Below are 18,036 nucleotides of genomic sequence, written 5' to 3'. Positions count from 1 at the left end.
CTTCGTTAGATGATGCGCTTCATGAGATGGCCTGTAGAGGGCGTCTTTGGCTAAGAGTTGGCCTCTCGCCTATGGGCTAAATGCCACTGAGCCCTACTCTCCACTGATTTACAGATCCACATCTTCTGCTGTCCTGCAAGCCTTAACGGTAGGTAACGTTGTTTTGGTATTGAAGTGACATTAGTAGAATATGTAGTGGAATAGGTGATTTAACCGATAACCGTGTCGTGCTAGCTGACCATTGCTCCCACACACAGACACACACTCTGTGTTAATTTACAGAAATCCATGTCTTATAGGTAACTTTATTACCTGTGGTATTACGTTACGTTAGCCATGGCAACACTGATCCATCGTGTCTGTCCATCTCAAGGAGGTTCTGTCTGTTTATTTCAATTCATTTTCAGAGCTGTCCAACATTACAGTGACTCTGTCAGATTTCCATCCGTTTTGATGGACAGAAATTTTAACCCAGTTGAAATTTTTCTGGACAGATGGATTCGTCACCATTTATTGACAATCTGAGGCATTCCTACGTTTGTTTTGGAAAGAATAGTGGCGATCACAGACACAACAGCTGACTGGAGGTTTTCCAGTTTCTTTCTCAGTACAGTAAAATAAAATAAAATAAAGAAGAAATGAACAATACATACATTCCAGGGGTTATTTTTGGGCAATCATGTTTTTCATACATTTTAGAGATTTGGAAAATGTTGCTAATTCGTTTTGAAAAGCTGTTAAACAGGTTGTGTTTTGCAATATTTATGTATAAATATTAAATATTATGTATAAATATTTTGCCAAAATAATTTAATTATTCATAAAAAATATATATTTCTATCTTTTATAAACATTCCAAATTTAACATTTTCTAATAGAAATGGAGGTAGAACATCAATACTAGATTTAAACCATATGTTCAAATTAAAGTCTATATTAAATTTTAATTGTAGAAATTCACTGGAGGGGTAAATTTCATTAATTATCTTGAAGCATACCTCTTTAGCCTTGGGAGGGATATCTCCCAAGGGATATCTTTTTTTTGGGGGGGAGGGAATCTTACAAGCAGCCGAACTTGAGTAAATATCGAAGATATATTTCCTACTTAGAGGGTCAGGATAACATACCTTTAACAGTGTATTTCTAATAAAGTAATTATTACAAACCCTGTCATCCAAGTTTAAGTTGTAGTTGTCAATCTTTAAGGGGCATAGTGTGGGGCAGACAGAAGAGTAAATTAGACTCTGTGAGACCATCCTATAATTCTGTTTATTTATGGTGAACAAATAAATTAATACACTGACATTTTGGCACAATCTTCTATCAACTTACAGTTGTGTGATGATGTTGGTAGCAGTTTCACCTCTGTGTATGTGTTTGTGTGTGTGTGTGTGTCAGTGTATGTGTGTGTGTTACAGAGAGAGAGTGTGTGTGTGTGCATGTGCACGTTTAACATTAACAGCAAATTTATTTAGTACAGCATTAACAACAGATTTTAACATTAATAACAAACGATTGTTATACATCTGCTGTGTACATTTGTGACAGAACACTGTGTGTGCATGAGTTTAACAAAAATGTAATGAGCACAGAGTGTGACCCTTTGAACAGAACCGTGTGTGTGTGTGTTTTTCTTTTTTTTTTTATTCTCTTTTTTATTGAGGGTTTTACATAAAGACAGAAACAGGCGAGCAGAAAAAGAACACAATTCATACAGGCACTAAATGTACTCACACCTGCCTGCCAATTCCCACACCCCCAAGCATGTTCCCAATCTCATACACCCACATCCTAGCCCTCATCCCCCCTACACATGGACTGACAAACAAACATACAAGATTGAAAAATAATACAGATACAAATAAATAACATACTAAAAGTAATACAGAAGAAATTAACAAGACATCAGTGTGGACCTGTATACGCCCATGTTAGCACTATACAGTACATCCTAGAGTTGCATCCTTGGTGCATACTATAATACATGTAGGCTCACACGTGAAAATAACCAAAATTATTTAAAGGGGTTGGTCGTGTGTTGAGACTAGCAGAGCGCTTATTTTAGAAATACAATATATAATAAATTCATGCCTATTTACAGAGAACCTTTGAGATGATACATCACATGAAACATTCTTAACGAGCAGGTCAAGGCTATATCCAATCTGCTCACAAAGTCTATGTTGCTATATATGACTCTTTCCAGTTTAGCTACTTTTGCAAGTGCATTAGACCAGTCTTGAATAGTAGGAGTAGAAGTGTCCTTCCATTTGCAGTACAGTAACTTTTTAGCGACTGTAAAGGCTATAGCCCTTTATAGTGTGTGTGTTTTTCTGTTACAACCATCCCCAACCCTAATTGTTACAATTTTACCCAAGCCTAGCAGCCATGCGTTGGAATTATCGCATATGTTTACATAATCCCTGACATTACATTTTTGCTTGATTATTTTATTATTTTCTATTTTTTTGCTTATTTCTATATTCAAGTTGTGTGCATATATTCTATTTTCTTTTTCCCCACTGAATCATATTTCTTTTGCCGCTGCAATGACCTGGTTTCCCCACGGGTATCAATAGTTTAATCTCATGTTATCTTAAATAGGCTGCTCTGTCCATCTTGTATGCGACTGGGTATTTGTTACAAATCCTGTACCATTTAGTTTTGTGAAAACCAGCTATCACAAAGATACCCTCTTATTATATGTCATTATATGTTGAACTTGCTTTGTGAGACAGGCCCCAGGTCTTACCATACAGTACATATGAATTGCCTAAAAGACTACACAAACAACATGGCTCTGCTTTTTGTGTGGGCCACAATTTCTTTCACTTAGCCCTCTGACTGCATGGGGTGGAGCCTTTGAATTATGCCATTTCTGAATGACAGCTAAGCAGAATGCGTATTGAATGCAGATGTGCATTCTTTGCACATTCTTTGTGGTCCTATGTAAATTTGTGCACTCATAACAATAAGGTTCTTTGCATCCACCAAATGGCATATATGTAATGTATCCATTAATCATATATTTTGGTCATTTGTCACATGATTGTTTGTTTTTTATCTTTTGTTTTTTATCTTCTGTTTATTTTGTATAAATTGTTTCATGTTTTAGTCACCTACATCATGTGATTGTGACTCCCCCTGCTGGGGTAGACCTGTTGTGCCAGTTGTGGACATCTATAATTAACCCCACCTGTGTCTATGGATTGTGAAATTGCCAATACACACGCTGACGAAGGGCGTCTTGCCCGAAACGTCCGTGTGGCAAATAAAAAGTCAAGTCCTAGTTTTTCTTTTTCATTATCAACTACTTTAAGGATCCAGCACCCAGTTGTCATGGTATTATCGTGAGTTGAGCGCGTTGTATCTTATTATTTTTCACACGATGAAAGTCAATATCAACAAGGGACTGTAACACTATTATTGTTAGACAGTATAGGCAACTGCCAAAAAGGAAACACCTGCACAAATAATTAATAGGGTGTTCGGTCACAACAAGTACACAATTGCATAGATTTTTCAATTTAAGTAAGTCTTTTACTGTGCCATAGCACAAAATGACCATAATATAGCTGTAGGGGGGTTGACAGGGTTGTTGATCAACACCAGTGACACCAATGAAGGAGATAAGTTGTTTCACTGTTGTAATTCCTACTGGTCGCCGATAGAGGAGGATAAAGCTCATAGGTTTGTTGGCAGTGGAAGGAGCCTGTGTCTAGGGGTGCTTTTCCCTAAATTGGAACATTGAAGCCAATCAGAATTAAACAGAATTCCAGTGTAGAGTTGTAGACTAGCATTCTTTCTACAGGTCTCTAATAGAACTCTCGGTGGACACATCTTACTATATTATATCCTCTGTGTTTACATTGCTACCTGCATTCACAATGCTCTCTAGTGGAGGAATACTGGACTACAGCCAGCAACCACAACAATTTGTGGATCTTATTCATTTCTTAAAGACACAGTACTAAGACGCATTCACAGTTTGCGACATAGACAAATGCAGCGTAAGCTCTGGCAAGATAGTGGGGGAGGAGGCAATAATCCAAACTTGTACTGAATTGTACCTCTATCTATTCTGTAATAGTCATTAATTCCCTGCCTGGGAAACAGGATCCTACCTAGTTCTCAGCTTTCCTCCCACCTCTCTTTATAGTAACATGCTTCTACACGCACGTAAACTCACACACACACACACACACACACACACACTCATAAACACCTATGCCAAAGTATGAAAACAAGGCAAGAATGTAGAAATTCATGGCAAAGCAAGTTTTAACAGGTTCTGGCATTCCCAAATAATGAGATAAACCTAGGGGAGGGAAGAGGTGTGACAGGCTTTTTTCTGGTTTCAGTTAAAACCAGCAACAGTATCTCTCGAAACCAAAACTATGGCACAGTGTTGCGTAGTGTTTTAATGTAAGTAGTGACGGTTAGGTGTGTGTACACTGATGATTGATGTTGTTTAGAAGGCAATAGGTGAAAACTTAATGTGCCTCATTTCCAGGCAATGTGTAAAGCCACTATTTCCAAATTACTGGCAGCTTCATTTGGAACTATATGCAACATTTCTGGATTTGAATTTTCCCTGGTGAAATGTACAGTATAAAGAAATAAAATACAAATTAAGTTAAATCACTACACATAGACAGTCTATAAAATTAGTCTTCAGAAGAGATGTAAAAGATTATACTAATTTAGCTACTCTGAGTTCCTCAGATTGTTCACAATCTAAAAATCACTGTTAGTCTTAATCTAGTGCGGGAATCTACTGAGGGACAGTCATGGCCTTATTTTCATGACGGCAGATGAAAGTGGTATTTCTGTCAGGTGCACACAGTTTTTTTCTCTGTTTGGTATTTTGGAGAGTCGCCTTGAACTTGACTGCACCGAAGTGGGAGGAGAGGCACAATATGGGGTGTGTCAGAATTCTGAGAATAAAGTCAGAATTCTGAGATTAAACTCAGAATTCTGACTTTAAACTCAGAACTCAAATACATTTTTCACATGTGGCCCTAATCCTCTTCCGTAAATAGGCTATAAATGAGTAAAACAAAATAAAATTATGTATATGGAACGCAGTAGACTGTATCACAGAGGTGTTTCTTACCACCAGAGGGGCAATCCAGTTGGACACCTGAGGTGCCACCTGCTTGCAGATTAACATCATTATTGATACATATGGAGCATAATGTTTTCAGGCCTATAATCAAGGATCATATTTGATAGCTTACCTTCAGTGGGACTATCTGATTGAATGTCAACGGAGTCAATGCCTTCAATGCCACTTATCTGTGATTCTGGAATTGATAGTTGAATGGTCTCCTCCAGTGGTGTTAAAGTTACAGTTTCAGAGGATCTCCTGCCTGTTGACTGCACTGATTTCCTGTTATATGCCAATTTGGCTTTAGTGTGTCTTCTAAAGTCATACCATCTTTTTTTCAATTCTCCCACTGTCTTTCTGTGTTTTCCTACTGTGTTGACTTTTGTTGCAAAATCATCCCAAGCTGCTTTTTTTCTGGAGCATGGGACATGTAGAGTGTTTAAATGTATGTTGGTTTCCACAACCAAAAGTCCAATTCACATGGAGCGAATTTCTGCTTCCTTTTATGCGGCTCTTCTGCCATGTTTCACCTGCCGTACCTCTCTTATTCTTAGTCTGTCCAACTCCACTTTTTCCTCAAAAAAGTAAAGCTACAGCCTGTTGTATGGTAGCTTGTATTCCCCTCCTACAGTTCGAAAATGGAGCGTCCCATAACGTCGTGCTTGTTCGGCCCATGGATTTTTAAATGAAAGTCAAACCATTCATTTTTTCATTTTTTCATTTCTGTTTCTGAAAAGAATGACCAAAAAATACACAGACCATGCTTGTGCCATTAATGTTCTGGCATCGTTCACACATACAGTCGATACTGAACTTTGACATCTCGTCCTCTGACAGTGGACTCCGCCACATGTTGTCAAGAGTAGGAAGTCGGCTGGGTCGTCTTCCTCTATTTCCCCAAACTGTGAGGAAGGTAGAAGTTGATCCGTCTGCTCTGCCTATGACATTTCACAGTGACCAGTCCCTCAGAATCCGAAGGAAAGGGATCTTGCTCACAAATGGAGTCTCCGAGTATTTTGGTTAGGAATGTCACACACCTTTCCACTGTCGATTTATGGATGTGGTGAAGATACACACAGGTCTCCGGGTTAGCGATTACAGCCGTGCAACATGCCAATTTTTTTTTTTCGGGTTGCGGATCGGGTTCGGGTCGTTGTTTTATGTGTATGAAAATGGGTCGGGCGGGTTCGGATACGTTTATGTGTCGGGTCGGGCGGTCGGGGGTTGAAAACAACCTGACCCGCGCATCACTAGTGAGGTTCCATCCCAGACAAAGAGAAACCACATGAGCCTTAGCTTTGCTAGCCTTGTTGGACTCCGCTACAAGTTAGCCAGGCTCACTGACCAGAGAGAATAGCTCTGGGCCGTTTAGTTCTGCTAAACAAGCACAGCTGCAGGAGAAGAAAGAAGACAAAAACTTTGATAGCAATGTTCAAGACATCTGGGAACTGGGGAATTCCTACTTCCAAATAGGACAAATCTATTTGGACAGTCCTCCAGCTAACCCTAGTCGCTAACTTGGGACTGTTCTCTGAGCTCTGAGTTCCCTGACATGTAGTTCTGTGACATTCCTAAACGTAAATGAGCGTGGTGTGTGTTCATAGTGAATAGTGGATCAAAAATATGTGAAAATATGTTAAGCTTTTAACCCTCATCCTACCAACATATTTAACATACAAGGACTACCGACTGGAATAAACTACTAAGAAACAACCATCATAGCAAAAAACGTATCTCTTCTCAAAACATTATTAGTTATGTAATTAATGTCATCTGAAAAAAAAAAACAGATTATTATTATTTTAGGAAAGTTAAATGATGTATTGTATTTCTGACTTTGAACATCATCTTACCTTAGGAAGAGCAGTATTTAGGGTCGTCACAGAGCACATGAGGAAATCTGTGTCTGCTGCATCTGTGTCTGTCTCCTTCAAAATGACTGACAGAGTGCCCCTACCCCCCTGTGTGATACTTTAAATTAGGACCCATGGCAAACATGAACTCAATAAATAGTTCCATCTATTAAAACTGCATAGGCGGAAAGGGGTGCTTTTGACTGGGGTCCCCCAGGACCCCAATATATTGGTATATTTAAAAAGCACTAATTAAAACAGAAAAAGAAAACAATGATATGAAGTCATTAGGAACAAATTGATTGACAAAGTCATGAAAAATTGGAATGATAGAATAAAGCACCTGTGAGATGTGACAAAAAGTATACCTCTGGGGTCTGTGGGTACCCCAGTCGGTAGGATGAGGGTTAAACAGACTTTCAAGTTTCTCTAATCAAATATAGCCTATATAGGGCTACATGATTAAAAAATAAAATAACATAAAATAAACATTCACCTTATGTGCTTTTTCTCCACTTCGTGTGCTTTTGCGAGAAATGTATAACAGCTATTCCAAAGCTTTTGTTGCTTTGGAAGCAGCCAAACCGCCAAACAGCTTTCCTTTTGGCGCCCATATTGTTCCCACCTCAACCACTTGAACACGCTGAGGTGGGAACTAGGAAACGCCAAGTGGGAAGTTTCCCAGTTCCCAGTTGTCTTGAACGTACCACAGCACAGCCCCCACACAGACTGGCAGAAAAAAAGGTAACCGCCCAGAGACGTCCTGAACACAGCAAACACAGGCAGAGGCGGCACAATGGGGGAGACTTGCCAGTCATGGGTATTTTAGTGTACCAGTCCAGCGACGTGGTGATAGTATGGTCGTTTAAAAATGTTTTAAAAAGTAAAATCCTTCATAGTATGCCTTTAATTTCTTGCAAAACAACAATTTTGTCAAGTGTGTGAGGCTCTATGCTAAGCGAGGGAAGAGCAAATAGACTGAGGAGAAGAAACCGTGCAGGATCAGTTATACCCTAGGGGGAGGGTGGGGCTCCCCCCCCGCCTGCTACGGTCTCATCGGCCTTTTTCGGGCGTGACTGAAAGGTTCTCCAGGACGGGTCTCGCGAAGGCACAATCCCCGCCATACTTATGTGTTGTACAGAGTGTGCCGACTGATATGGAAACAGTGTTTTTAAAAGTTAGCCAACTGAGAAACTTTCATGGCAAAGAAGGAGCTCTGGTTGGTCGGTTCATGACCATGGCACTCATGATCTTGTTAGGGCAGCTAGCTAACGAGGTACCTAGATAAGATAGGTTAGTATGCCTAGATTGCATTTTTTCCATTAGTATCAAGAGTGCTATGCTTCATAATATAAACAACCTCCTCTCTTACCCGTTGCCTGTTTCACTGGACTTCAGTCTAATGTTACTCAGACTGGAAAACTGTGGTTCTCTGGCTCTGCCCATTGAGGTTCAACCAGTGAGATTATTTCTGCCTCCAGAGCAGCTCTGCCTCCGAGAAACGAGTCAGAGGCAGAGAAACTAAAGCTCCAATCTGATATTCGATAATATGCTAGATGTGTGTTTGTATGCCGGTGTGCCTACTATGTTTTTGTGAGTATGTGTGTGTGTGTGTGCGTGTGAATACAAAGCATCTGGCAACAGCTCAACCTAATTACAATGAGGATGAGACAAGGCGGGGAACATTGTGGAAGGTTCATGGCCTCGTACTGAAACAATTCACTCTATCCTCCTGTGGCTTTTCAGATTGGGTGTGGCATCGACTCTTTCCAGGAAGACATTGAAGGACCTGGGGGTGTGTGAGGGGGGGGGGGGTGTCTGTGCAGTACATCAGTTCATTTTATTTCATTTCATGCTGATTTTAATATCTGCAGTCTCGCTTAATTCTATTGACTCATATGAAGATTGTTGGGTTTTGATGTAAATGTTTAATTAGTGATCCAGTTTATGGATTTTGATGGCTCTGGAACCAAACTCTCGTGTCACCTCTCTTCCCACCCTCTGTCTGTCCATAAATTCATAAAACCGGATTGAAAGAATGTGGTAGCGCCTGTTTCCACCCTCTCTCTCTCCCTCTCTCTCTCTCTCTCTCTCTCATGCAAAATCTCTTGTGAAACACAGCATAAGTGACAATGTTTTAAGAAAGGCTTTTCCCCACAGTTTGCGAGCCTCACATGAAGTTTGAATACAAATACATTGGCTACTTGCAGGCATGTTAAACCTGCGATATAGAAAATATCTGGTGTGATATTAATGTTTGGTATAGGAGAGGTTAACATAGCGACAACATGGAGGAAAAGCTGTAAACCAGCCTAAACTTGCAGGCAGTTATTGCGTAAAACAATCGTGTTCCAACTTTTACTAAAGGTTTCCAGATGTGGAATGAGTTGTCTTTTGGGTTTGTGCTGCGCTTCTAGAGAATATCCAAACAGGCAGCTTCCACTGTATTAAAAAGGTTATTTGTGAACAGCGCAACCTCAGAGTTATAGTTAAAACACGAAAATGGTATAGCGCACTTTGTGCTTAGTTAGTTATATTTATGGTGCCAATAGCATCGGATTACAGCTCACTGTGTTTTTCCTGCTGCTCTTCCTGAGTGTTTTTTTTTTTTTTTTTTTTTTTTTTTTTTTGCGGAGGGAGGATTCAGGAATCTGGCCAGCTGGTGACAGAGGCAATGCTGCACTGACACACAACACCAGCAATTACCAAGCGACGCAGGAAGAAAACTTACCAGATTTACACAAAGAATCGAAATGGCACAGGTAAGAAAATATATAAAGCTACTGTTGTTACTGCTGAGTACTGAAGTGTGTGTCTACGTGTCAAAGTTGCTGTAAACTTGACTTTTTAAAAACTTTACGCATGATTTTCACGGCGAGTGAAACTTCAGCTGTCCAACAGTAGGCTTTCAGAACTTGCCCAGCCATCTGAAGATAATGTGAAGTAGTAGATCTACGTCTAGAATTTCATCCTAAATTTACTCTTACAAACTGTGACAGACATACTCGGACTGAAACAAGTGATAAAACGACGGGTTTCGACCAAGACGCGCCTTCTCATGTTTGGCCAAATGACGCTGGGGAGGAATTTTAATCCAGGTCAGATGCTGAACTGCTGCGGCTCTCTGAAATGAAAAGCACGGGGAGCCAATCCCCATCCCAGCCCGCAGACTGGAGGTCTGTGTTGGACATCAGACAGATTCAGGTCCACGTTACCTACCGGGACAGGCCTACACTTCAGCTGCTTTCACACTGGATTTACAGTCCGCCCCTCCTTGAAAAGAACTATAGCAGTCCTATGATATCTTTTAGAAAGTTGATAAATATTGCCCCAGAACAATAACCTATAGGAATATTGTAGTGATAGCCTACCAAAGGAGATAAGGATACCAAAGCTATTGCACTATATCATGCATAGATATTATACTGCTATTACGTTGTTTATACTTATATTTATATATAGCGCATATTTCTGATTTAGTATTAAATATTTGAGTAAACAGTGTGACCTGATAGTGTGATTTTTTGTAACTTAAGCCTAGTAATTCATACTCCTTAACCATACTTCCCACCCATACAGTCTATGTAACGTGTTTAAACTGACACCAGCATACATGTATAGAACCTCATTCTTTCAGCTAAACCCCGTTCTATTTTATTGCTTTATTGTTTTTCCCCACAGAGATCAATAGTTTCATGCTATTTTATAAAAAAAAAAAAAACATAAATTACCATAAAGTAAAGTCACTCTAATCCCACTGTTGAATATCATGGACGTATAGAATATTCTCGGATTATCAGAGTGATTTTTCATTAGTGCTACTGTCAAGGGAAAATGGTTGTTTCCTATGTAAAGTCATGAAACGGATAATGGTCCTAAAATACTTTTGTTGAAGAGTGTAGGGCCTGCAGTGGCTTGTGGTGCATCAGTCATACTTGGAAGGAAGGATGTGTTTTTTCCAAAGCTGTTGGCCTACATGGCACCGGACAACTGGAGTAAGACTGGAGTTTGTCCCTCTGATGGCTGATGGTTTAGGGTTCAGATTAGAATGAGGATTAGGTTTAGAGGAGAGTGAGGGTTATGCTTACAGTTAGTTTAGGGTTAGGATTTGGGTTCAGGGTTAAAAGTCTCAAATTAGGAGTGGGTTTAGTTTAGTGTTAGGGAATGAATGGATAATAGTATAAGGGTGTGTGTGTGTGTGTGTGTGTGTGTGTGTGTGTGTGTGTGTGTGTGTTCACACACTCCATTGCTCAGTAGTATTAACCCAGCCTCGTACGCCCTGTTGACACACAATTTAGACCATCAGGTATTTCACCTAAGCTGACTATTATTGGAAAACACTCTGACTGTCCCTCTACTTTGTACTTCTACACACCTCAGTGTGATGGGACTATATTTTAGATACAAAGTTGGTTTAGCCAGGGAATAGGGAATGTTGCTCACATCCTGCTTTATTAATGGCGTAATTAAAATTGTGTTTTCCTCACTGGTATGACTGTAACAGCTCTGCAACTGTGTAAGTTTACTTTTCAACCTGTCTGTCAAGTATTGCCACAGTCTTTGAAATGGGTTGGGAAAGAGGTTGAATGTGAGTTACCTCAAGTCTTCAAAATTTGCTCAAAGTTCCATACTAAATTCATTTTCTCTAAAGCTATAGTGCTAAATGTTCCTAAAACCTCTATAATTCTGAGTACATGGCCACCAGCTTTGCATGGCAGTGGTATTGTGTATCACCATGCCAACAATTTCAAGTGAGTGGGAGCACCATGACTTGTGTAGACAAGAATGTCAGTTGCGTGTTTGGGGTGGGGCCATCTGATAGCCAAGCTTGATGTCACCAAATCTCAAACATCAGACTAACTCACGGTGGACACATGGAGGCGCGCAAGCTATTCATCTCACAGAACAGAACAGTGACTGTGTTTGAAGAAATGTTGAGCACACACATTTGATGCAGCCTCAGATGTTTGTTCAAACCAACTTCAGATCAAACACGGACAAGGTTGACAAATGTACAGGTTTCACTGCATGTCTGGAATGTTTCCTTTGGCCTTCTATATCAAATGTCATATCAATTTCATATCATATAGTCTTCCAACAAAGTAGGCCAAGTTATATTTTTCTGACTGTCTTTATTTTCCTGATGCTTTCTCAGATACAAATAATTATTAATGCTACAATAGGCAACTTTTCTCCTTGAGACAGGAAATGTATTGTTGGTCCCACCATTCTCCCCTTCAGTTGGTCAACACTGTCTTGTCACTCATGGCATCAAGCCTGAGGCTGGTAACCGGCATCCATAAAACCACCTCAGGCATCGAAGAAGCAGACAGTGAATGCAGCCAATCTGCAATTAAAAAAAAGCAATGCCAATGTTTTTGAACATTTAGCTTCACTTTTGTTTCTTTTCTTACTGCTTTTTGTTGCTATGATTTCCCTGCTCTGTGACTGCTAGCCGCACCTTAATAGCCCAGCCCACCACTGGCCACGACCATACGACTCACCCACAGGAAAATGTTATATGCCTTAAAGGAATAATTCACCCAAAAATGAAAATTCTGTCATCATCTACTCACCCTCATGCCAAATGAAACACAGGTGAAATGTGTTAGTCCATATAACACACAGGGAGGCTGCCAGCACAACTTGGTAGCAGCCTTCTCCAAAACAACTGAAGTCAATGGGGACCTGTTCTTTAGAGTTCCAAAACAAAAACAGCCAAACAATCACACTGTGAATAGAAAGACCTATACACCATTATCTATTGCGAATCAATCAGCTGTAGTTAAGATTTGCACTAAATGATGGTGTAAATATACTGTAGGTCTTTTTGGAACTCTGAAGAACTGGTCCCCACTGACTTCAGTTGTTTTGGAGAAGGCTGCTATGGAGTTGTGCTGGCAACCTCCCTGTGTGTTACATGGACAAACTTCACCTGTGTTTCAACTGGCATGAGGGTGAGTAGATGATGACAGAATTTCCATTTTTGTGTGAACTGTTCCTTTAAAACAACCAATATCATCAGAGTCGATTTCACAGGGCCACAGGGATTTAGACACAAATGTCAAAAAAGTTGCATATGTTGCAGCTTTAATGTGATTGTTCCTCCTATCTCCGTCTTAATCCCAACATTCCTCCCATCAACCCCTCCGCAGTGCTCAGACCTGGAGAATGCCATCAACACGCTGGTCACCCAGTTCCACGCTGCTGCACCAGACAACAGTCCAACGCTGAAAACTGACGAGTTCAAAGCTCTTCTGTCTAACCAGCTGCCCACCCTGGTAAAGGTAAAACTACTACAGTCGGTTTCCCTTTGCTTCCCGCCGAGGCCACACCCTGCCATTGATTCCAGCAGTCGGGCGTGGCAGCCTACCTCAGCTACTCACCTTAGACACTCAGAAACATGCACAGACTCAGCAGCTTATATATACAAGCTACAGACACACCCAACACACACAAACTCAAAAAGACTCGAACTTACAACACATACACACACATACAAAGGCTGGACCAAGTTTTGCCAACAAATCCATCATTTGAGTTTTAATGTGACAAGCATGTAGGTGTCCATGGATTAAAGGACAGTTTTTCACAGGGAACTGAGTCCAACACGACGTTGTAAAACCCTGAAAAAGTTCTGATTAACCCTCACTTTCTTCAAGTCGGGACTTGCTGTTCATTTGCATGAGGCCTTAAGGAGGATTTCAGGACAAGTCAGGCCTCTTTCTCTGGAAAATGTTAGTTAAAATAAAATAATTCAGGTGTCAACATTTTCTCCCTGACAGAGAGACATGATGTCAAAAAATGCTTTACTTTTATAATACGTGATTTAATTGTGTCCTGCACAATGAGAAATGTTTTCAGTTGACTTTAATCTGTCAACAACCAAGAATGCGCATTCAATAGCTGTCACTACATTAATGTGGAGGGCAATTATTTTAAAGGAATGGCAGACAGAATATCAAATTCAGTGGTAGATAATATGCTGTACATCAAAATAATTGACTTATATGAAAACACCAACCACTGGTGGGAATCTAACCCTGAACACTGCCTGTTTTCAGGGTTAGATTCCAACTAGGGCCACCCACCCATTGAGTACTAGGTATCATTCAACATTTCAACTTTTACACCCTTTGTAGTCTCATTTTAGCCTAGACATCTATATCCATTTAGACGACTTTTAAAGCTGCAATAAGCGATTTTCCGACCACTAGAGGGTGACAGAAACTGCAACACATTTGTAAATAAAGCACAGCAAAGCTACTGCACTATGGAGACCCCTAAGGACAAACCCAGCAAAGCACCGTGCATAAAGGCTAATACCTAAGCTAAATGTACCTACGGAGAAGTGTCACCAGTTACCAGTCTCCAATTTATATCATTATGTCTCAGTGAAATCTCCACATAGCACACATTAGGTTCAGGATTGGTTATAAGGTCTGATATAGCTTATTGCAGGTTTAAACAGCTAATCAGCGTAAAATTGTTTGGGCATGCTTAAAGGATATGTTATGCGATTTTGGACCTATATGTAATTTGTCTCTTACATACCTGTAGGACTTGGACCCGCAGACAATATTGGCTCCTGAGCTATCAGCTGTTCGTTGAAACAGCAAGTTCCCGTTGCTTGCCTCTTGCCGTTAACAATCAGTCTAAACGGGTATGGCAAAATATGTCCAAAAAAGCCAGTCTGTGAAAAAGACATGGCTACCAACCAATGTATATAAGGTTAGGGTTAGGGCATCATTTTCACTCAGTGGATAGTCTAATACCAAACTCTACCCGGCTCCATGTGCAGTTGTTTACAATCTGACCTGACCGTCCACAAAACTAGATTACTAGTCACGAGAAAAATAGTTCTGTGATTTCCTGATTAGTGAAAGTGTGTGTAATGGTGGAATTGTGTTATGAAATTTTTATTTACGTACTTTGCAACTTTTCGGTTTACTCTCAATTCCCCTGTGGAACCTACAAATGGCTTTTTTGGCATTATTTTGACAAACCCCGTTTGGACTCATTGTTAGCAGCAAGAGGCTAGCAACAAAACTCGCTGTTTCAATTGACAGCTGACTCAGGAGCCAGTATTCTCTGTGGGTCCATGTACTACAGGTATGTAAAGAGACAATTCATGATGAATAAAAACACTGCCCACAATAAACATTTCTAACCCATAGTTTGGACATTGTCCCCCTCTATGTTCCCACAGGGCGCTGGCTCGGAAATGGGATTTAATGAGATCCTACGGAAGATGGGTGTGGCTGACGGCGAGGGCATCTCCTTCAAACACTTCTGGAGCTTAATCCAGTCGCTAGCCACCTCGCAGCATAGTCTACTCAGCGGTCAGAAGGGCTCCAAATGCAGCTGCATTCTCATGTGAAGACCAGGCATTCAGCCCGCAACATCAGATGGGGCAGCAACCTGTGATTCTACATCTAGCAATGTAACCAAACAGAGCAACATGCACATCACAATCATAACAAGGTGTCGGACAGAATACATAGCATAGAACAAAGCCAGTCCACACGCTGCAAGTTGTTTCCAAGGTTTATTAATATTTTTAAACCAATACATGTGATGTTTTCAGTCTTCATTAGGCAAGACCAAACAGGTTTAATGTAAAGCATGCAGCTCAAAACGTCACATCTAGATATGAATCCCCCCACCATCACACTTCTGCAACTATACAGCCTGTTGCACCAGTTTCCTCCAAAGTCTGACTTTATGCATTACAAAATTTTTAATGGTTGCACCAACTTAAATAGTTCCAACATAGACATAAGTTACAACTTAAAACACCAAACACACAGTCTTCTGTAAAATAGCCGCTGGCATGGCACATCGATTTGAAACATGGGAAAACTTGCTGGAGGATCCAGAAGAACAAATGCATGGTTTACGTCAGCAACATGAAATTAGATCACTGAGCTGATCAAGAACCAAACTACAATTTTAGCTAGCTTGCAATAAAATAAATATTTGTTTTTATTAGTGATAGGGGACATTGCATTAGACCTAACTAGATAACCTTTACCCTGTTGAAATTAACAGTTATTCCACTTGATTTCACTGTATTGTCCATGTTAGTTACTTCTATCTGTATACCTATGTGTGTTGTCTGTATACCTATGTCTGTTTCTAGTGGGTATGGGAACTACAAATCAATCTTCATACTTGGTAATAGATAGCATATCCATTTGTTGACATTTGGTGATGATGAATTAGCTAGGTTTATCCTCTTTTTGTCTTGCTACCATGTAAGTTAGCTAATATTAGTTTTGGCTACCATTAATTGGGGCAGGGAAAATAGATTTTGGCTTGCACGCTATTGGCAACATCACTATCTGCGCCAATGTTTTGGTTAGTTTTCCTTTTGCACTCTACTAGTTAAGACCATAAGTCTCCATGGTGTAACTAAACAAAGACACGGTTTTAGGGCTTTATTTTCGTGACGGGGCTTTACACCGGCCAAGTGCCATTTTTGTCGGGCAGGGTTTTTTGCTCACCTGCATCGGTTTGGTATTTTGGTGCCTCGCCATGAACATGACTGCGCCTAAGTCAGAGTAGAGGCACGCGGGGGGGGGGGGGGGGGGGGGGTGTCAGTAACGATCAAGCAGCACAGTGCAATTTTAGTGTCAAGGATTACTGGGATTTACCCACCTGTGCAGTGGTGTACTGTGCTATTTTTGTGGCTTTACCAAGCAATGCACGCATGAACAGATTGTTCAAAAGCTTACCAAATCTTTTGAACAAGGTCATGACTGACACCATCCCCTACCACGCCTACTGATATCGTTCCTCCAACCTCCTTTCCAACTGCGCCACAGGTGCACCATATACCTCTGGCCATGAAATTACCAAAAATCAGTCGCCACGCCATTTGCGGTCACGCCTTTGACTGCCCTTTGCACTGCGTGCCATTGATTCACGAAAATAGAGCCCTTAGTGTCAAATGTAAGAGTTGGTGTCGACTTTACACCCTAATATTGAATGCACATTCAGCTGGTGCGACAGGCTGTTGGACACTAACAAGTCTCTCACATAGCTCATAGCTCTCAAGCCAGATGATCCAGAATATTAAAATAATACAAGCTTTACTTTTAGTACATTTAAAACATTTGAATAGAATTGCTTTGCTTTCTTTTTGCTGTAATGTCAGTTTACATTTAAGATCAAAGCAGAATTTACATCAAATGTAGATTAATGCTATAGTACTCAGTTTACAGTATTTCCTCACTGTTAGCAGTATCAATTTACACATTCATGTACACTGCATTAAACCCTGTCTTAGTATTTTAATCTCTTTCACTAGATACTAATCTACTCAATTTGACTCAATATGTATCAGAAAACAACATCACTGTAGTTTTGATGCTTTCTGTATGTCTTTACATCTGACATTGCATTTAAGTGTCTGGTCAACTTCAGTAACAAGACAGCAAAATCCAGTATATTAACATGTGCTTCAGAGTCCCTGTATCATGTTTCTACTAGCAATGTTTTACCCCCTGTGGTATTGCAATTTCTATGTATTTATATTTTGTAATTCTCTGTATTCTGGCCAATGTGACACCATAATAAAAAACAACTTTATGTAATAAACATATAAAGAAAGCACAACAATTACTTAATTATGAGAATTCATTTGGGGGTAGGCTGATTTTGTAGCATGGCCACTGCGCTCAGGCTGTTCGGTGCGGTATCCAATTATTAGATCATATGAGTTGAAAATATGGGGTCACACACGATGGAGAGTTACTTTGTTAAGCACTTATTTTATTTCATAGTGTCTACTAGTTAAGCGTAGGCTGATTTTGAATGTAAAACCTTTCATCATGAGATAAAATTTCATTGCACATAGAGTACTTCACATGAAAATGTCACTGAGTTGTAAAACTGATCTGCAGTTACAATTATGCTAATGTTTTATAGTCTGTTCTTATGTAATCCAACACTTATCATAGGGAGTGCATTTGCATTCTTCTAGTTAGTTATACACTTTTCATAAATTTGCATATGTGCCACCAGGTAGAATCAGTAGAGTGTAGACTATGTAGCACTTTGTTGCAATAT

The 18,036-nt window shown here is 40.1% G+C and overlaps 1 protein-coding gene across 2 annotated transcripts; it reads left to right on the top strand.

Annotated features, from left to right (window-relative positions):
- Positions 1–9,580: 9,580 nt before the first annotated feature.
- s100v2 (S100 calcium binding protein V2) lies at positions 9,581–17,608 on the top strand. Of its 2 annotated transcripts, none has more exons than XM_071535239.1 (3): positions 9,581–9,725; positions 13,119–13,244; positions 15,173–17,608. In XM_071535239.1, exons 1-3 carry the CDS (start codon positions 9,717–9,719, stop codon positions 15,341–15,343), a joined length of 306 nt encoding a protein of 101 aa, XP_071391340.1. In that variant the 5' UTR covers positions 9,581–9,716; the 3' UTR covers positions 15,344–17,608. The 2 variants fall into 2 exon arrangements, with proteins under 2 accessions (XP_071391340.1, XP_071391339.1); XM_071535238.1 differs by having other exon boundaries at positions 13,119–13,250.
- Positions 17,609–18,036: the final 428 nt, after the last annotated feature.

Source organism: Centroberyx affinis, unplaced genomic scaffold (assembly GCF_046629955.1).
Source record: "Centroberyx affinis isolate AG114_WGS23_722 - 3 ecotype Tasmania unplaced genomic scaffold, CSIRO-AGI_Caff_v1 ptg002680l_1, whole genome shotgun sequence".
In the NCBI taxonomy this organism is placed as follows: Eukaryota; Metazoa; Chordata; class Actinopteri; order Beryciformes; family Berycidae; genus Centroberyx; species Centroberyx affinis.
Note: the sequence above shows the minus strand (reverse complement) of the source record. Positions and strands in the feature narration are given on the sequence as shown.